This window comes from Lichenostomus cassidix, chromosome 20 (genome assembly GCF_008360975.1).
Source record: "Lichenostomus cassidix isolate B80296 chromosome 20, HeHo_3.0, whole genome shotgun sequence".
Taxonomy (NCBI): domain Eukaryota; kingdom Metazoa; phylum Chordata; class Aves; order Passeriformes; family Meliphagidae; genus Lichenostomus; species Lichenostomus cassidix.
In genome coordinates this window covers 4,507,389-4,528,551 of record NC_139500.1, presented here as the reverse complement: position 1 = coordinate 4,528,551, position 21,163 = coordinate 4,507,389, and the positions used below count along the sequence as shown (strand labels likewise).

The 21,163-nt window shown below is 45.3% G+C and overlaps 1 protein-coding gene across 1 annotated transcript in view; it reads right to left on the bottom strand.

Annotated features, from left to right (window-relative positions):
* Nucleotides 1-218: 218 nt before the first annotated feature.
* CDH4 (cadherin 4) overlaps nucleotides 219-21,163 on the bottom strand; it is a 406,749-nt gene continuing 385,804 nt past the window's right edge. Inside the window, exons 10-16 of the mRNA XM_085079451.1 lie at nucleotides 17,167-17,420; nucleotides 14,038-14,180; nucleotides 10,406-10,639; nucleotides 9,141-9,374; nucleotides 4,909-5,048; nucleotides 2,907-3,071; nucleotides 219-908 (exon numbers count right to left, since the gene is read on the bottom strand). Coding sequence (XP_084935577.1) covers nucleotides 702-908; nucleotides 2,907-3,071; nucleotides 4,909-5,048; nucleotides 9,141-9,374; nucleotides 10,406-10,639; nucleotides 14,038-14,180; nucleotides 17,167-17,420 — 1,377 coding nt within the window. The 3' untranslated portion in view covers nucleotides 219-701. The remainder of the gene's footprint in view (nucleotides 909-2,906; nucleotides 3,072-4,908; nucleotides 5,049-9,140; nucleotides 9,375-10,405; nucleotides 10,640-14,037; nucleotides 14,181-17,166; nucleotides 17,421-21,163) is intronic.

Sequence of the window (21,163 nt, the reverse complement as noted above, 5' to 3'; positions counted from 1 at the left end):
TCCTTTTCCACCCCAGAATGAGTCACCCCCTTAAAAAAAACCAACAAAACAAAAAGAAACGAAAAAAGGCAAAAAAGAAACAATCTCCACAGTTCCTTTTTGTTAACTCCTTCCCAGCTAGAACTGGCTTAGGGTCACAGGGAGTGCTGCCCAGGATGGTTGTATGTTTGTTTTCATCACTCCTGAGATTGAAGGGAATCTGACACATGCACCAAAAGGCACTTTCAAATATATATATATATATATATATTTTAAAAACAGTGCTTCTGTTCTAAGAAATTCAAGTTAAGACAGAGTGCCTTTCACTCTCTTTAGTCATAAAGCAGGTAAACGAGCAATATCCCAGCTGACATTAAAAAAACAAAAAAACCCAAAAAGAAACCTGCAGCAGAGACAAGTGTTCATGCGAGACAGCTCAATATTCTAAGAAAAAAAAAACAGAAAGGAAAAAAAGGAAAAAAAAGAAGAAACCTCCTATATCACCACTAAAAATAACAATACAGTCAGCAGGGGATATTAATTAAAAAAGCTGCCACATCTGTACAGTTCTTGCTCCTGCATCGGCTCTTTTCGTTAACGTCGTCTGTGGGTTTGTTTTTTGTTTTTTTTTCTCCTAGATTTTTTTTTGTCTTCTTCCTTTTTTTTTTTTCTCCCAGGAAATTTTTTTTTTTTTTTTTTTTTTTAAATAAGATGAGGTCAGTTCAATCCTCCTCTCCTCCCCCGTACATGTCCGCCAGTTTCTTGAACCTGGGCCCCCAGTCGTTCAGGTAGTCGTAGTCCTGGTCGCCGGAGCTGGAGGAGTTGAGGGAGCTGACGGAGCCGGCGGTGGAGCCGCTGCCCTCGTAGTCAAACACCAGCAGCGAGTCATATGGGGGGGCTGTGGGGTCGTTGTCTGCTGCACGCAGGCCCTGGGGGGGTGAACAGATGGGGTTAGTACCCACCACGGGGTTTTGGGGTTTGATTTTGACTAAACACTAGGTATTTTGATTTTTTTTTTTGCTACAGAAAAAAACCTGTAAAAATACACACTAATCTCGTGAGTTAAATGAGATAGGACACTGGTTGGTAGGAGGATGCACAAAGAAAGAAAAAGAGTTTGGTGTCCCTCCAGTGAAGCTAAGAAGGGATGATGCCTAAAATAGGGCTTCCTAAAACAGAAGGCTAGGCAAAGTTAGAATAAAAAGCAGACAAATTTATTAAAGGCCTTTAGGTGCATTTAGGGCAGACAAAGCTTACTCAACAGGCTACACCCAAAATGAATGGCCAGTCATGAGTTCCTCACATTTTATGAGTTCTTCACGAGTTCTTCACATTTTACAAGTTTGGTCTATTAACATATTACCCTCAATTCCCCAATTACACCTTCAGTGCAATTAATACACAACCACCGCAAGCCTGCTTCCCCCAGTTCACTGCTGTTTGTGTATTCTGGGGCTCTGAGGCAGTGAAGTGTCCTTGGATTTTCCAGTTGAGAGCAATGTTTTGTCTGAAATGCTGGGAACAGAGGTTTTTAGCACTTTAGATGGAGCCTAGAGCTACACACCAAAGCTACAGAAACACGAAAAATAGAAGCTAAAAATCCTTAAGGCATCAAGGACTGGTGAGGAAAGGTGAGGAAATGAGGGTCTCAGGGCTGCCTGGATGCATGTCTGGGTAGAGACCTTCCAGCTGCCCACAGCAGAAAACCCAGAAATTCCCAGTGTCCCTGAAAAAGAGTCACACTGAGTGCCAGGGGAGTTATTTCCAGTGATCCATTGCTGGATCTGGAAAGCTTTCTGTTCTGTCCAGAGTGCCCTTGCTGGGGCTGCCTGTTGAGATTTCCAGCTTAGCCAATGAAACAAAAACCAGCACCCTTCTGCTCCCACCAATATTTTAATTCAGATGATTTTCATTCCTTTAGGAAAACAAAATTAAAAAAGAAAAACAAACACTCCCAGCAAAATTCTGCAATTAGGACAGACGTGGGGTGTGGAATCCTGGGCAGAGGGTTGGGGAGCATTGCTGCTCCTGTGCGGTGTGGGCAGCAGTGTAGGCAGACCACGAAAATGGCCTCGGGACATGGAGAAAAAGAATTGCTTTGCTGCAGAGCCCAGCGTCAGGAAAAGCCTGGTGGAATAGCCCTGCAATAAAGCAAATGTTCCACGTTCCCACCTTCAGAAGCCCTGGCCTCAGCGTGGGGAGATGGAATTGGTTTCAGCAGCAGGGGTGTGTGTAAGAAGAGCGAGTCTTCATGAGCGTGGATGTGTGTAAATGTGAGTGAGGGATGGGCAAAGGGACAAAGGAGGAAGGGATTTTAATGATGAAAATGAGGAAAGCACAGCAGGAAATGCATGTAATAATAGAATTAAATGGCTGTAACATTTATTTTTCTGGCTTAGGAAACGGATGGCATGCTTTGTCTCGGAGGAAATAATGCATTGATTGGTTTGTAACCACTCAATCACTCAAAACTAAAAATGAGATAAGAAATACCAAATGGGTAGATATTTGTACAGGCAGATAAAGGAGCAGTAATCTAACATAAAATAAAGAAACCTTCTCTGATCTCTCTGTGCTGCAAACTCTTTGAGGCTTTACACCAAACAGAGCTTATGAGGAAGGCACAGACTGCTGAAATAATTACAAATCCAGGAGCCACAAATGGCTCGTTCTGCCTGAGTGCTGAAAAGCACAGCATTTGTGACACCCACAAGACAGAAATCTTGGGCTTTTTGCTGGTTCAATGCCTTCATGAAGCCAAGCCCTGCATCCTCTGCTTGTGCCAATCGTTTCCCTGTCTGGCAGACAAAACATCAGACTTGTGGCATGAGCAGTAGCACCCTTTGGTCCATGCAGTCAGGGAAACCTGGCTTTAGCTGGCTGCTCAAGCTTTGAAGATGTGACACAGGACGCCCTATAGAACATACCTCATTAATAAAATCACCAATATCCCCTGGGTGTGGGATTACTGGTCTTATAGGATACTGCGGTTCAGCACCAATGGGTCTTTCATCCACCCTTCTGACTCCAGGTGTCTTGTTCAGCACGTGGTCCATGGTCTCTGGCTGCTGGAGCTGGCTTAAATCGTAATCCTGTGACAAATGGGAAGGCACAGTGTGAAACCCAGAGCTTTTCGTTCAGATCACTGACTTGCTCAATGTGCAAACAAGTCGAGGGCTCTAATTCTGTTCCACCCGAAATTTGATGACAAATCTTATCCCTGGGTATGTAGCATCTCTATCTAAATTACAGATGAACCTACCTCTGAGCAGCTCATAAAATTGACCTCCTAAGAGTGTATCTTGTAAGTTAAATAAAGTATTTAAATATTTTCTGAGTATTTCATGCAGTGTCTAGATATTTGGCTTTTGTTTGTGTGTACATAGGTGTACGCAAAAGTTTTTGATGCAATACATAATATAATGTGGAGACGCAGTGTTGGTAGACATATTATTGCAATTACATTTCAACAGAAGTAAAAACATTAAAATGTGTATTGCATTTATGCATGTAGGCCTTTCAAAGTAATTATGTTCTTTTTGCTTGTGAAAAATCCCAACAGAATAGGTTTCTATCACGAAATGAGAACCAGGTAATATTTCATTAAAAATGTATTCATGTAGGTAATGGTGTTTTGCTGCTCTTCCTTTGCTGTTATTTTTAACGAATCCTTTCTAAAATATTTAAGCCTACAGTGTAGTTGCCTGAAACCAGATACTTCAGCTACTTGGAATGCTTAGAACAGTTCTTTGTTCTACCAGGAAAACTATCCTTGTGCTCTGACGGGGATGATTGAATCTCCAGGAGCAATATTTATAAATAACTTGACAGCAACAAGGAAAAAAAGAAATGCTAATTGTGAGGATTTTTTCTGTGGAATAAGAAGTTTTCAAGGTTTGGGTAAGCTCCTGCCTCAGAGCTTGCCATGGCAGCTCTCACAGGGATTGCCCACCAGGATCTCCATGGCAGGATGTGGTTTTGTGGGATCCCCAAGCACTGACCTTGAGCCACGTAGTCCAAAAAAACTCAGCAAAAAAAGAATAAAGTCATTATATGATGTAAAGCCACATAATTTGCACTAACATCATATTTAAGAGTGTCTTGGGCTCTTTACTAGCATTCAATAGGAGTTAAAAACCAGCAACTTCAACATGAGTGACCAAACTTTGTTATTTCAGCTGAGGAATCAGACACATGACAGTAGAAAAGCACATCCCAGGAGTGCAGGCCAGGGAAGTTTTCATGCAACATCATCATGGGTGTCTGCAGGGAGAACCACAGGAGGAAAGCTGACGTGTTCAGGCAGCCTGTGGCTCAGGGCTCTGCCACCCAGCAAAGCTTTGCCACCACGCGCTTCGTGGTGAGAGAGAAAATCCCCAAATCTCTTTAGACATTTCCCACAAACCACGTCCAGAAATTAAAAGAAATTAAAGGCACATTAGAGATGATTAAGTAAATGCAGGGAAAGCCCACAGAAGCTCAAGGCTCAAGCGAGCCAAGGCATGAGGCAGCAACCACAGGGCTGGGCAGGGTGGTAGCTGCTGGCTGGTTTTATGAGGATCTCTGGCAAAATATACAATTTTAATTACTTAAATAACAGAAATATGGTTTGAACATGAGTGTCAATAGAGTGATTTACAGTCCTTCTCCAGGAAGTTGCCTAGGGGGTAGAAAAATCCACATGGCACTGGTCTCCTGGCATGGTCCTGTTTGCAAGGAGGATGTCCCAGTAATATCCTGCATCTCCTGGGCCTGCTGGCTCCCACCACACCAGGGAAGCCAATAAAGCTGCCTGGCCACAAATAAAGGAACACAAAAAAAGGAACACAACCCTTTGCATGTCTTTCCCTGGAAATAATGTGGTTTCTGCCTTTTTGAGAGCGCAGATTGCACAACTGCTCCTTGGCCAGAACTCAGGGATCTTCTCACCTGATCCTCCTCTCCACCTCCCTCCTCATCATACTTGAGGATGTTGTCCCTGACGTCGTCCTCGGGGTCGATGAGGAGCTGCTTGGTGTGACGCTCCTTCTCCCGGCGCTTCATCCACACCACGAAGAGCAGAACCATGGCTGCAGGGGGAGAAAGCTGGGTGAGTTCTTATTCCTGCAGCACATGGCCAGGCTGAGAGTGTGCCAACACCTCATCCACTCCTGCCCACTTTGGAGAACCTCACTGGCTGCTGGTAGGAGGAATAAAGTGTTAAGTTATTGCTTGGTGTGATTTTTAAGGGAGAGATCAGTGAGAGCTGTAAATACTGTGACAGAATCCCTCTACAAACATTTCTTTAAGATCCATCACCGATGCTGATTGAGCTGATATTTATCAGGAGTAAAACACAAAATCAAAGGCGACGAAACCAGAAAGTGTGAAAACTGCAGCTTCCTGAAAATATTTGATCTACATCCTGAGTTTTCAGGATTAGATTTCCACTTTTATTTTTTTCAGGGGCATAAAGTAAAAATGGAGCGAAGAGAGCTGCAGAGAAGGAAACAGGTAGAGATACCCAAGATTTGTGCACAAGGGGCTGTTCCAGCAGCATGGCACAGGCTCAACTCATTCAGCTCAGGAGCCCTGACTGTGACAATCTCTGCTCTTTTCTGCAGTTGGCCAGGCAAGACTGATCTGGGGAGGCTGCACAACATTGGTTCCTGTAATCCAATTTGGCCTCCCTCATATTCTTCTTTGGTCCATGAGGGAGGCTCTTTAGACTTCTGAGATCAGATTAGCCAGGACATTAGCACATGCATTTGGCCGTGGACTTGGAAAGCAAATCTCAGATCATCTGCAATCCTTTCAGAGAGCAGGGCTAGCTTGGCAGAACGAGGGAGAGCCAATCTGGTAGCACACAGCCAAGCTCCTCGGGCATCAGCATCCGTGTGCCAGGCTTGGCTGATCTCTCTCAGTGCAGTAACAGGCAGAGATGAGCAGTTCTAAAATCAGGAGAAATTTCTCCCTTTTTAAACAACTTTACCCACAGGGAACACTGGCTCACTGCTCCACAACCTCACCCTTCAAAGGACACTTGTGTCACCCCCTGTGTGAATACTCCCAAATTCACACCTCCTGTGAATTCCTGCATGCAGGATGATCTGGGAACTCAAGTCTCCACTAACATAAGGCAGCCAGATCTTGTCTTCTTCAAGAATACATTTGTTTTCCTTCTCATACTCAGTTCCTGCAAATAATGCCATGAAGAATGAAGTTAAGTAGCTGATGCAGTTTCACCTCCCACTGCCTGCTTTCCCCTCCATTCTCCATGCAAGCCCCACACTGAGCTGCAAAGGCGGCAATTTGCAGGAGAAGGGAGCAAGGGATGGACAGAGGAGTTGGGAATGAGTGTCCCAGGTTCATTTCACCTGGGTCAACCTCAACTATGCCAAACCAACGCAGCCAACACACACAAACTCAGGCAGGACGTGAGATCCCAGAGTTTGGAGTTTTCAGCTGAAACCAGACCCTGGGGACATGGATGGACAATCCAGCTTGCAGGGTAAGTTGGTTAGGAAGATCCAAATTCTTCTTCCCAGCACCACAGTGTTTATACCCAACAGGAATTCAGTGAAGTGAGGGAAGAGGACCGGACAGCTAATTACTGCCATTGTGTGCCAACCGGCCGCCATCCCTGCCTGCCAGCTAACAGAACTGTTTTCAGATAGTTCAGCATTTCTTTAATGCTTATCCTAGATCTATTCAAGAAAGAAAAAAAGAAAAGGAAAGAAAATGTAACTCTTATCTGCAATATAAAACCTCAGCTATTTAGCAGACTATTGAAGTCCTTTTCTCATTGTTCCTTTTCAAGTCTCTCACAACAAGATACCTGACTGGTCCACAAAGACAATATTATAATGGTTACCAGGGTTTATCTTTTTATTTCCTTTTTTTTTTTTTTAATGATACTTTTTCATGCACTTGTGGAAAAAACTGTGCCATTAACGCCTTTACAGCTACCTTGGAAAAAAAAAAAAGACCTTCAAAGTGTCAATGGTGGATGTAGTGCACTCTCCTTCCTTTTATTCACTCTGCAGAATGGGAAGTGCTATTACTGCTGTTAGAACCATTTTCGCTCTGCATGTAGTTTTCCTTGAAATCTATTGTCTTCACCCTTCACAATTTTTTACTGCATTGCTCTTCTAAATGTGTTATTTGTGCAGCTAATACACCAGGTAGCAAGAAGGAGAAAAAAAACCTCTTTGAGCAAAGGTAAAGGCATAAACTTCCTTCACAGGAGCAATCTTGGATCTGTCCCCTTGCTTCTTCTTCCTTTTAAACTTTGACCTGCTCACTCTAAAATGGACAAATAGCACAAGAAAATCCCCCATCTGCCTTCTTCTAGGCTAGTGTTTAGAGGTCATGATTTGAAACAGATAGAAAGCAGGCAAAACATCGGAAGGATGTAACTGTAAAACTGCTCATTGCAAATTACATTTTTCATCACTGATACAGTGCTGTGCAGCTCTCCAAGATAAAAAAAAAGTCAATTAGAATTACAATGAATGTAAAAATAAGCTTTTGTAATAAAACCCGTAATTTAAAATGGGATAATGTATCTGAAAATGGAAAGAGGAATCTCTTAAATCAAATGTCCTTCAGCTGAAGTTAATTTCAGTCAATAGGATTTTCAACCGTTTTAAATTGTATTTTAGCACTGGATTTATACAAGAGCAGCAAAAAGAAGACCTGTGTTCAATCACCTCTGTGGCTGCAGTGCAAACTTTGGCCCCAGGGGCAGCAGCAAACCTGCACAGCCAAAGGAGGTGGGGCTGACAAACATCTTCATCTTCATCAGGGCAAATAACCACACTGGCTGAAGGGAGCAGCCAAAATGGGGAATGAAGGGCAGGAATTGGGCATCGTGGCTCAGCACAAACACCTGGTTCCTTCCCCACTCTCCATCCTGATCCAGTAGATCACTAACACCCCAGTACATTCCCACCCCTGGCTCAGGATGTGGATGGATGCCCAGGGTGACCCACTCTCCTCATGTACCACATCATGTCCCCATTAGGTGACATTTGGAGCATACGTCGCTCTGTCTGCTCTCTGTTTGAACACATTGTGGGTAAGTATTAAATGTGATTTAGCACCATAGCTCCCATTAGCTTTAATGAGAGTCCCATGGATTCATCCTGTGTTTCTTGATGAATATTTACCTCGTTGTTCACTTCAGCGCTTGTTTTTATCTATTCCTACTGTGCCAACTCCTGCTTGAAGTTATAATGATATAATTTTTATTTTTAAGTGTGTGTGCACATGGTTATCAGTAATGCTCATGGAAGCTTGGGGTTGTCAGCATTCCTGAGTGAAAGAGAGAGTTTTCCCTTGAGTAAGGGGATGGCCAGTCCTTCCCTGTGATGTACACCCAGCCCTCCATCACTCCTGACAAACTGGGGATCCTTCCTCTAAAAGCACTCATAATCCCCCATGATCCTCCAACATGAGGTAATTTTAAAAGCAATTGGAATAACTACTATTCTTCTTTTCCTTGGAACAACCAGAAGAACACAGTTATGGACTAGCTCTGCAAGGGACTAGCCAGACTCCCATAACCAGTGTATCTGATACTGGGAATCAGTAATATTCACAGCCAGCCAGGGACATGAGAGCTATGGGAGAGTCTGACACAGAAATTTGGAAGAGGCCTTCAATCTTTTCCTGCAAAATGTGGAGGATCCTCTCACACTCCCTACTTACAAGTTGTTGTCAGGTGTAATAATGTTTGCAAAGCTACTGGAAGTCTGAGAAAGACAGGTCTGCTGCAGGCAGAGCTCATTTTGCTGATGCTGCAGCGAAGGAGGTTTGAATGCAGAAGTGAGAACCACCCCCACAGCCCAATCTCAGGGATCTGCCCTCTGCATGGGGTGTAAAAAACACCAGCTATAGAAACAGGACAGCAGGAAACAGGGAAACATGAAGGAGGGTAGATTTAGAGCAGGTATTGGGAAGAAATTCTTTACTGTGAGGGTGTGGCACAGGTTGCCCGGAGAAGCTGTGGCTGCCCCACCCCTGGAAGTGTCCAAGACCAGGCTGGACAGGGCTTGGAGCCACCTGGGATAGCGGAAGGTGTCCCTGCCCATGGCAGGAGGATTGGAATGGGATGAGCTTCCAGATGCCTTCCAACCCAACCCAGCGTGTGATTTGAGGCCAGGCCCTGAGGTACTCACTCAGCAGGATGATGATGCAGATCAGGATGGCAATGATGGCTCCTGTGCCCAGCCCTGCAGCAGCCACAGCCCCGATGGTGGTGCAGTCACCGTTCTCGTCGCATGGACACACCTTCACCTTGATGACAGAGGTGTTGTACAAGGGAGGGTTTCCTGAGTCCGTCACGATGATGGGCACGTCGTACACTCCTGCTTCCAGGTACATGATCCGCAGACTGAGCTGGGCATAATCCCCTGGAGACCAAGACAGACAGGCAGATGACAGATACTGACAGAGCCTTGCAGCCACACCTCCTCTGCTAGAGCCCTCTTCTGAGCCCTGCAGAAGAGATTAGCAACAGCACACCTGGGCAGGAGAGCCTCAGCCCTCTGCCCCAACAGTCTGGCCAACAACCAGCCTGTGCTTTGCCAAATACTCTGTGTTCTCACTGCTGCACCAGCCTACCTGGATGCCATTTGCAAGCCCAGCTGCATGTGCTCAAAATGGCATCAAATGCAAATAGTTACACATAGATAATGCTTACTGAGGCTGGGCTGCCCCTGTCCACTGCACAGGTTCTGTATTCATCCAGCTCCCACCTCAGGATTTTGGGAGCCCTCTGATGACAGGCAGAGCCAGGTAATCCCACTGTGATAGAGCCCTGAGCTGTGAGGGCAAGAGCTGCTGCCCCTGGTCTGGCACCCTCTGCCAGACCTCAGCTTTGAAGCCAAAACCAGCCCACAACTCCACGATATTTCCCATCCTCTGCTGAAACTACCAATAAGCAGAGCAATTATGGCCATTTGTGGTCGCACACAGCAATATAAAAATCCTTCACATGCTGGTAATCTTCACACTTACCTAGCCCTCCTGGTTCCATGGTAAATTAAAAGGCTGCCTTTATGCAATTATGGTCAGAGAAATGAACATTGATCCTGATTGTGGCTTATGACAATTACACTGGAGGAACATAAGGAAGACTGATAATAGCTTTTTTCCCCTTGGCCATTATGGATGATTTATACTCTGTTCACTACTGATAACTGTTCATAATTATGAACTGCATTAAAAAAAGCCAAGTGCCAAGTCTCTCCGAGTTATGCTGCAGGTCTGATACAAATCATTTCTGATTAACTATCTTGTCTATAATGTCAGCCGTAATGCGCTCTAAAAAAATAAAAATCAGATAAAAAAAAAAGTGGGAAAGTTTCGAAATTGGAAGCCGCACGTGGGCTCATTAGCGAGCCAGAGCCCAAATGTGCTCAGGATTGCCTGCCCCATTTACCATTGAGCCGTGAGATGGTCCAGTTCTTCCTCACCGCAGATGGCACACTTGGCAGCTCGAAGACGAAGGGCCCCACGTTTGGATCGATGTCAGCGTCCGCGGCTGTGATGTTGATGACATTGAGGTTTGGCTTCTCGCAGATCTGCGCCTCCTTTGGCAGCAGCTCCGGCGCGTTGTCGTTGATGTCGATCAGGTAGATCTGCAGCGTGCCGGTGCCGCTGGCAGGGGGAATTCCTGCGCGGGAGACACACACCTGTGACCCTGTGACCACCCCTCTCTGCCCTCCAGTTCCAATAAAACAGGGTTTTCAGCTTCCCTCCCTGGACCTCATTAGGGACATACTGCACTTTCATGGTCCCTTGCTTTACGAGGTGTTATTAAAACTTCCCCGAGCCTCCTAATGTTGCTGTTTTTCGCTCCTGCAGAGTGGGGAGGTTGGGTTCTGCAGATCTGTAGCCTGCAGCAATGCCCCCAGTCAAACTCAAACTACAAGCAGGTGATGCCAAGCCGCTCCTGCAAATCTTGGTAATGGCTGTTTTGAAGGAGAAAAAACTACATAGGATGACCCATTGGTCAGCATTCACTGCAGCACTTGCTGGCCAGTTTTCAGCTTTGCAGACCATTGCTCTGCCTCAATGAAAGCCCAACTCTCCTGCATGTCCCACATCCAGCCCCAGCTTCAGTGGTGAGAGGTTCTGCAGTGTAAGCCATCACCAGACGTGCTGGGTGATGCCACTAACCCTCAGCAGCAGGGTTTTGTCCCAATACACAGCTCCCCATCCTCTCCACATCTGTCCCAACCAGCAGGGATGCCACAGCACAGCAGTCCTGGTCCTCCAGCCCCTTCTTGATGATTTGTCTGACTATAATGGCCCCTTACACAGTGTAGGATTTGCTCTGGCAGGAGAGAACAGCCTTCCCAGAAATGGCGCAGTATTTTTCATTTCTCTCCCCACACATTTATCTGGCAGCTTCGTGTCGGCCTGCCCTCTGCCTGCCTCCCTCCTCAGACAGCATGAATTCAGCAATTCTTTTTAAAGTTTGTCTTTTCAGCCCTGGCCCTCTCTCCCAGTGCTAGATACAAAGCTACACAAACCATTTCCCCACCAGGCTTCTGCTTCCTCAGACTCTCCTTCCTACATTTCTTTCTCCATTTCTCAAGGGAGCCTTGAAAATTCTGAAGGAGCCCTGGAAATCCTTTTTGCATGGTTCCCACATAAGCTCTTCAATCACGGAATCTCATCCTTTCATCTTGTAAGCACAGGGTAGGTCTCCCTCTAAAACAATGTCTTTTGATCAGCCTTGAAAGCTTCTGGAGAGGCAGACAGCCCACCAGGATACTGGGGCTGAACATGAAAACTGACTTTTGGGACCAAGAAAAGTGATGTTACTGCTTTCACATTACCCAGAATATCTTCTGGGATAAAAGCAAGGCCCCCTCTGTAACCCCTGAGACAGACTGAACACAAACCCTCAGTCCTGAGAGGCACTAACTGGCACGTGGCTGAAATAACCTGCAATTGCTGCACATACAAATGCACTTTTGTTGGACCATTGAGTGTTGTTGGGCTCTGAGTCCTGGTATTTTTGGTTTTTTGTGCTCCTGAGTGCAGTTCTGGGGCAGTTTAAAGAGAAATGAAAAGTAAACAATTCTTTAAATGGCCAAGTACTACAAACTGTGGGACATTTAACGTAATTTCAGCTGTCGTATCTGGAGAGAGCAAGGACATAGACAGAGCAGGTACTGATGTAAAATGAAGGATCCTTGGACTTTATCCTCAGGAGATGAGGATATAGCACCACTGACTCCAGTGGAGAATCTGGTCTGATCCTGGAAATTAAGACTGAAATACTAATGACAAAAGGAAGAGGACTATACAACTTCTGCATCGACATTTAACTCCTGCATTCTCTATCACTGCCTTTTTCACAGGGTCAGTGTCTGCATTCCCACAGCAAGGTATAAGTCAAGGTTTTCTTGCTCAGCTCTCTGTTTAATGAAACCTGTTGGAATTTGATATATTGAAGTTCTCAGCTTCCCTGGGCTGGAATTGGCTGAGGGCTTCAAACACTGCCAGGCTCCACACTTGTGTAGACACTGTGTGACCCAAGGGACTCTCTCCTCAGAAATCAGGTTAAAACTGTGCTGTTGATTAGGATTCCCCTTTTACCCTCCTTACACTGCAGCCAAGACTCTTCTTAAAGACAGTATCTCTGCACTGTAGCCCAGGGAGAGAAAGAGAGCATGTCCAAGGAGTATTTGGCTAAACTTCTGCTTTATCATGTACTGAGAACAGCAAAAATAACTTCAAGGGAAGAAGATGCTGCTGCTTCTTCAAGAAAGAGAGAAAAATCCCCACCAAAACCCTTGACCCAAAGCTTTTCTTTGATGAGTACGTGATGCCGAAGAACCTGGAACTTGGGAGAAATGTGGTAAGAGTCTATTAGCCTAGATGAAACTTTAGCTGTTATCCTAAGCACTCTAGACAGAATTTTAAATAAGGTGTTGCTTTATGTGCATTTTAATGGCTGCAATATACCAGTGATGGATTAATTTTTCAGAATAGCTTTATCTAGGTCCTCACTTTCTGAGCTGCTGAATGATGGATGTGGAGGTGCTGATGCTGCAGTGCATCAGCACCAAAGCCCAGAAAGGGGTTAACTCACCACGTTGTACAAGTGCCTGGGATTTGCAAGGTCAGATGGTGAGGATTAGGTTGATGGGTTCAAGCTCTACCACTGCTTTGGCTAACTCATCTGACCTGTTTTGCCCTGTGGCTTTTGCAGATGAACACCACTAGACCTTCTTGGGAATGTTTTGAATTTCCCTGTCCTGGCTGCCTTCATGGAGGGGAAGCTTAGGATGGGGCTGTGGGGTGAGTCCTTCCATTCATGGCACAAAGAAGGGGCAAAATTCCCTTCCTGGTACAGCTGCTCAGCACTGAAACTCTTCCATGAGTTTCCCTCACTGCTGTGACCCAGGATGTAATTCTGGCCAGTGCAGAGGCTCTCAGTGCTGACTGCACCAAAAGCACTGAGCGATCCTTAATGAAGAGAGAAGAGCAAACAGAATTTCTCCAAGAGACCTGAGTGGCTTTGGTAAGAAGCACAGCAGCACCCAGATGCTGGCTGCACATTTCAGGAATGGCAGGGGACAGAAAGCACCCAGCTGCAAAAACAGACACACCTTTTATGAAAGCCACCGCGTTCAGTCCAACAGATGGGCTTATTTTTAATACCCTCCTGCCATCCCATAAAATTATTTCTGGTTTCCTGATGGAAGGCTTCCTGCATGCTCTGATCAGTGCCTTTGGGGGTATTACCAGGACCGGTGTGCTCGGCAGCCCTTGGAGAACACATCCCTTTGACACTTTTTTAAGTTCGGGCTACACCGCTACACTGAACTCCCCAAATCAATTTTCCATTTGTCCTCCCTTTCCCTTAATAACACTCTCCGTATACTGTGCACATTTAATTTACTCCAGCAATTTCCCGTCCCACTTTCACATTTTTGACCATAAAAACCTGGGAAAAAGATAACTTATACTGACAACTCTGTCAGGGCATCATTTCTCTTAATGCATCACATTAGAGTCTTATTGAAGCATGAACAATGTGAAGCCTGGGCTCACCGTTGTCAGCCGCCAAGAATGTGGCCTCGTAGACATTATTCTTAATGTAGTCTGACTCCCGATCAAGGACAGCAGCAGTAGTGATCTGACCATTTGTGGCATTAATGTTCAGCCAGTTTGCAGGATCTGACAGCTTAGAGTATCTACAGAGAAAGGAAATAAATACATGGCAGTCTTTTCACTGACATATCCTTAATATTGCTTGAAATACGTTTTTTTTTGGACTCCTGACCCGTGATTCAAAGGACCTTTGGATAACTGGTTTTGTTGACAAACACAATGCTAATTGAGTATCCGGTTTTTGACCTTTACAATTATTCAATTTTTCAATTTCCTTAGTTTTAAAGGTCTTTTTTTCCACTAAGTGCCACTTAACATGCCAGTTTCCTGCTGCTAGGAGAGGACATATCCTGAGGTCTCTGCAGCCGAGAAGAAATGGGGTCTGCAATGACCACTTCATTTTTATGCCTGAATTAGGGGATGGATTCCTGCTCTCTCCTGCTCCTGACCTTGCCCTTCTGAAAACAGGTTTCTAAAGTAAAGGATATTCCTGTTTTCTGCCCACCACTAATAAACAAGAGTTTGGGAATACCCCACTGTCAGAGTGGCTTCCCAGCTACTCAGTCAACTCACGGTTATTGTCTCTTCATGTCCCATGCAACCAGCTGAGAACAGTTTGTTTTGGAAAAACTTTTCCTGTGCTCTCCAGATCAGTGTGTTCTGCTCATCTTTCTCACTTGCTTGTTTCCTGGCTTTTATTTAATTCATTGCTTTTGATTTCTGCTTCTCAGTTTTGTGCCGTTTGAACTGAGATGGAGCATAACTATCCAACCGGAAGCTAATAAATGGCCAGACTATAAATTACTGAAATAAGCAAACAGAAGCTGAGCTTATTTCATGGGTAACTCAGACCTGCTGATAGTTTTATATAATTTGTCATTGGATACGCAGGTGAGAGTGCTACTGGCTTCTGGTGAATATCCCTTTCCAGAATTGGGCTGTTTGAAGCAGAAACTCAAAGGGAAACTTGAGCTGCATCAATCCATGTGAAGAGGAGAGCAACAGACAGCTGCATGAACCCCTGCCAAAGGAAAGAATTACATTTCATGGAGCTAGACTCTTTGGGATGTTCTCATTTCAATATCACTGCTGTGAGGCTCCTGCCCTTTCTCTGTTAAATGACCAGGGATCCAGTTTCAAAGCTGGCTTTGTGAATGTGTCTGTGGCTAATGAGGATAACTTGAGGTGTGACACTGGCCATGCCAAGCTGTGCATTACTGGAGATGCTCCTGCTTCCTCATCTATTTGTTAAAACTCTGTTTCATCAAAGACTATTTAGAGACTGAAAATTGTATGCAAGGCTCTAGCAGCTGGATCAGCTCTACAAAGTGCTTATCCTGGATCTGTAGACTTAGCCTTTTGGGTATCTTTTTTCCTAACTCACCAGTGCCAACTGTGAAGTAAAAAACAAAATATCTTTTTTACATCTCACAAAGACAGGACCCCAAAAAATCCCCACTGCTTCTTGAAAAGCCTGAGCATTGGCTGTCCTGATGCAAAGGGAGAGAGATTGCACTGGGGTTTGGAAATGAGTGCTGGTGGATGCACAAAATGTGTGTCCTGGAAGCCCTGGAAGAAAGAAACAATTCAAGTAATTGGCTGTTCATACTCTCAGGAAGCCTTACAAGACCCTACACATGCCCTGTGCAGTGACAGGAACAGCAGGCACTCGTTTGGATTACAGATCACCCCCCTCCAGCTTAGAGGGGGTACTCAATCAGAAATGAGTTGTTCTCTCCTCTGAAAACCAGCCTTGGTACAGACATCAGGGAAATAAAGACCCTTCAAAGGCCAATATTTCAAAAAGAACATAAGAAAAATAGGCTTGTTAGTTAGGATGGTCTCTTTCCTCCAAAGTCACAATACCTGTCTAAAGAAAACAAGATGAGGCAGTGAATAAACTATCATTTTCTAGACCAGACAGCTCTGTGCCAGGTGAAATATTTCAAATTCTTCCTGACAGGAAATGTCACAACTGATGTAAGTTTAAGTGGCCTCGGCTGTGGTCACATTGTATACTTAGGTTTTGCCAAAAATACTGCAGCCCTTACAGACTGGGAGTAAAAAGGAAACCAATTTCTGTGGATGCAGAGGCATCCAAGGCAGGAAATGCATTTCCTGTCTGCACAGATGGAGCTGAAATAGTTGTGAAAGTGTCACAAGGACTCTCATTTTCACCTACACTTTTCTGCCAATTATTTCCTGGTGGGAAGGTGTGTGAACTGGAGTCCTGGAGCATGGATTCAGTCCCCAGTCTGCCCAGGTGGGACAAAACAGAGTGAGTGACACCCTCCTGGTCACAGCATGAACTAAAAGTGATCTTAAGCTGCTTGGATCAAACATCTGACTTTTACAAGGTTAAAATTTTGCCAGTTGAATCCCATTCGCGGGGAAAGCAGCTAAGGAGGAGGTTATGTTTGGCAGCTGCTCTGAAGAGAAAGGGAAGGTTGGAACAAATTGCATCTACTGGGAGCAGGCAAGGGGAGCATCAGTGAGATACAGACCAAGTGCCAATGGCCTGTGAAGGGGTGTTTGACTGCTCAGGCAATACTGAATTATATGACACCTTAAAACCTGCCCAGCAGCTTTCTGTAACCACACCAGCCTTGCTCTGAACTGTCCCACAGCTCCTCTTGCACTGTGCTTTTAAGCCACCTTGAACCTAAATCCTCTGGAAGCAACACAAGGCATGATTAAAAATCCCAGCCATTCCCTTTGAAAATCCAGGCCTAGCCTTTTCTGTGCCTCAGGCTCCCCCCATAAAACAGAAATAACATAATAAATAATGTCTTTTTCCAGACCTCTGTGTTTATGAAGTGCATGACCCACAGAGCCCAAAGCACCCTAGATGAGACAGCTCTGATCTCAGTAAAAACACAGAAACCTGTGAGTTTACAGGCTTGTGGGACACTGTGCAAGCACTCAACTGCAGGTGCCACTCCCTGCTAAGCGTTTCTTTCATATCCCACCAGTCAGTTTGGAAATCAGCTTTCAGCTGCTTGGCTCCCCAGATCCTTGCAGCTGAGCCCCCAGGCTGTAGGGGAGCCCCTTGGCTGCCTGCTGTCCCACCTTACTGCCTGCTGCATGAAGCGATCGGGATCCACCGCCGAGAACGTCGTCAGCACCGTCCCCGTGGGCACCCCTTCCTCCAGCCTGATTAACTTGTGGTTCGTTGGGAAATACGGCGCCTCGTTGACATCTGTGACCGAGATGGTGACTCCTGCTGTCGACTGGAAGGACATCTGGATGCCACTGGCCAAGGGAGCTTGGTTTGATACCATCACTGTCAGCATGAAGGCTCTGTTCATCTCGTAATCAACTGCCTAAAACAAACAAACAAGCAAGGGTAGAGCCAAGCAGAGAATAAATTCTACCTTCTGGCTGGAAGCTGCAAGATTAGAAGGCAGATGATATCAAAGTCACTGCCTCATCTCGTTTCCTCCTGAGCTTTTGAAAGTGTAAATCCAGAGCAGCTTCAAGCCAGTGGAGGATTTGGCCTTCCAGTGTTTGGAGGGTCAAACAGGTAAAAAAATTCCACAAAGGAAAAATTGCAAACAGCAGGGAGCTGTGCTTCGTTCTGTGCTTCGTTCCAATGCTAAGTGGTTTCCAAAAGACAACCCGCCTGTGAGAGCTCAGCATCAAATGAACAAACCCACCCAGGGCTGCTCTAATGCAACAGGTGGAGTCTGTTCAGAGGGATGGGACGGGAGCTTAGCAGTGCTATTAGCACTGAAAAATGCTGACTGCGTAACTAGGACGGTCTCTGCGGACCCATGAGCCTGAAGGGCTCTTTATTTTCCCTCTTAAATGAGTTTATAAGCAAAGGTGCTTATAAACTTCCTTTATAAAGGAACAATCCCTGGTCAGCTTAAGCGGGTGGTCCTTCCAGTGGGACATCTCATCCTCCTGCAAGGCACCTTGTGATCTCTGGAGGTTGCCTACAGCTCTTACAGCTGGGTTTTGCTGCAGGGAGGCCACAGATCTCTTCTCAACACACACATGAAGACAATGTGTCTCAGGAGCCAGACGGAGTGAAAAGCCTTTGCTGGCACGAGTGACTGAGCCCAGTATAATAATAATTTCCAAACCATCCCACTAATTATTATGAGGGAAGTCGCTAATCATCTGCCAGGGAGGCTTGAGTTATGCAGGATCACACCTCTGCTTGTTAAAAACTGCTTTGCAGTGATTTATAAATTTAGAAGCGTATCCATCCTCCCTAATACCTTCTCCAGCGCTGGGTCTGCAAAGCGCTCACTCAGGGTGTAAAATGCCACAGTTACACTGACTTGGGCAGGGATTTACAGCAGCCAGAGCTGGCTGCCACGTCCTGTTTAAAACCCAGAATTGTCAGGAGGGAAATCAAATCATAGGAGGCTATGCGAGAGAAACAAATTTCAGGGGCAAAAGGTAAAACAGCGAAATCTCTACTCAATTGAAGTGCAAATGTTCCCGTTGCTAAATGGCTTCCTGACAGGCAGGGCCAACATTTAATAAATAAAAGGAAGCATAAAGATTCCCAGTACACCCACCCGTGCTGACTCACAGACTTGTGCTGCATTCAAAACATGGGAGAAGTTCCCATTTAAAGACTATTCAAGGCCTGAAACAATTTGACTAATGCATTTCTTCAATTTTTTTTTCACACTCCTTTAATTTACATTCCCTCAATTTTCATTCTTTTTCTTTTTTTCTATGCTGGTCTGTTTGCTAACCTCCCCACAGCCACATTCCATGGGGAATGAAGACAGAAAATCCCTGCTGCTGATGCTCAGGACACACTGACCACACACAACTTTGCCAGCATGCAGCCTGATGCAAAGTAGATTTTTTCCTCCCCCCAAAATGTAGGGCTGTTCTCTCAGCTTCTTTCTCTTTCTTCTGGGAGCAACAAACCCAGGGCTGCAGAAAAACTGTGCAAGGAGCTGGGCTGAACCTGGATCAGCCACCCCAAAGGCTGTCCAGGAGGCATCACTGTCACCATACAGTGTCCACCACACTTCAGTCTGCAGGACAGAGCTGATCTGCCTCCATCTCTCCTTTGTCCACTGAGTTCTGTTTCACACAGTTTTGTTGGAGGGAAAAAATAAAAAAAAGAAGTTAAAATCAATAGCCTGTGCTGTCTCAGCTACTGAACCCCGTGGGACAGCAGCTCCTTGCAGCCACACTGTCCAGCCCTAAGGCAGAACTTCTTTCACACCTTAATAAGCAATTTCTACCAGAATAGTTCATACCTCTGCTCCCTAAAACTGCCTCCCTCTGAGGATAATGGTGCACAGAGCACTTTGTGCTCTGTACACCACACTCACCCCTTCCACCTCCCTGTATCTCACTGAAAATGCTGCATATTATTTTTTGCAGGGACATGGTGGACTTGGCATTGCTAGGTTAACAGTCAGCCTTGATGATCCTAGAAGTATTTTCCAACCAAAATGATTGTTTGATTCTACGGCAGCAGGATCCTGAAAAAGTCCACAGAGCTGTGACATTTGGGACAAAGACATGTAGGACTGTTGCTTACTTTTCACTTTTATGTCCAAGCAGCACTTGACATGAAATCAAAAAGCAGCACTTTTGCAGCTACTCCTTGCTGGATATTTGGTGTCTGATCTGGCTGTGAAATATCCCCCTGGAGATGCTGCACATCCTCCTCCTCCACCAGCACCTCCAACCTGGGTGCAGCAGAGCCATGCCCAGGGCTTGCCACGTGTCCTCCTTTTCTCAGGGTACTTTTAACTGAAGTGAACAAATTTGCCTGGTGTTATAGTTGAGGCAAATAATAACTGAAGCTTCAGCAGCATCTCCATTATAAATTCACAGCTCTGATCCATGCAGAGTTTATAATAACATTTTACTTAGCTGGCTGCCACAGGGCAGCCACTGCTGCTCTGGGAGATTGTCTTCAGACTCTGCGGTGTCTCTTCTGAGTGGGAAGTTTCTCTCTCCCCTTGATCAAGGCTTTCTTTGAAGATTAGGGTCTTGCACAGTTATGGAAATGGTTTGGAAAGGCAAGAACAGAAAAGGGAAATGTTGCACTTCTGGTGATCAGACTGGAGTTACAGACGGGGTTTCGCTGAGGGCAGCTGCAAAATGGCCCCTATGAGCATAATCTGAACTCCAAAGGGAAATTTGGCTTGGACGGATTTCTGGCTCTCCATTTCAGGCCCCTAAAATGCTGGTGAAGTGGTGGGATTGCTTCACAGAACCCCCCTCCCTGTGCTGTTGCTGTGACTGCTTGCAGCAGGAGTTATGTATAAGTGGCTTTGAAGAGTGAAAATCCAGCCATGCAGGGTCTGTAAATAAATGGTTCATTACTTGACTTAATTTTTTACCTGTGTTTTCAGCCTACATCAGTGATCAAACCAGCCAGAGACTGCTCCCACAGCACAAAGAACAAGCTCTGACTGGCCACCCAGTCTGATGAGAGTACATCCCCCAAATCTTTAACCATATTCACTTATTAACGGAGAACAAAATATTTCAAAGAAGAAGGTGGAATCCTAAGAGTCTTCCCTTCTTCACCATGAAAATTTAATCACAAGCAATTTCACTCATTCTCCTTGCTGAAAATGCACCAAAAAGCCTCCTGGCCTGATAGGGTAGGGAACCCTGGCACCCAGGAGGATCAGGTGAGGTGATGATGTGAAGACATCCAATGCGATTTCAAGCTCTGAGCTCAGCTTGACAAGATTGGATTTCCATGTGGTTCTCTGCTTTGTGATCACTGTGGGTTACACAGCAGTGGAAAGTCAACACCAGCATCAGTGGTGCCTTGACGAATCTGCCCTGCTTTTTGCCTGCAAGTTGTGAATAAGGGATGGTTCATTAGGCACAAGTCCTTGTGCAGCAGTGTTGATCATGCAAATCCCCTGTTGTTCACTTTGATGTGCCTTTAAACTACAGTCCTGACACTTTGCCAGATTAAGAATAAGGGGTCGTCTCCTGCTTGCAGTGAGAGTGTTGGCATTTTGATTTCAGACTGGCTGCTGATGTCAGTGGAAGTTAAATTTTTGCATTTTACTTTGTTGAATAAACATTCATTTATTTAAGCAGAAAACACACAGAT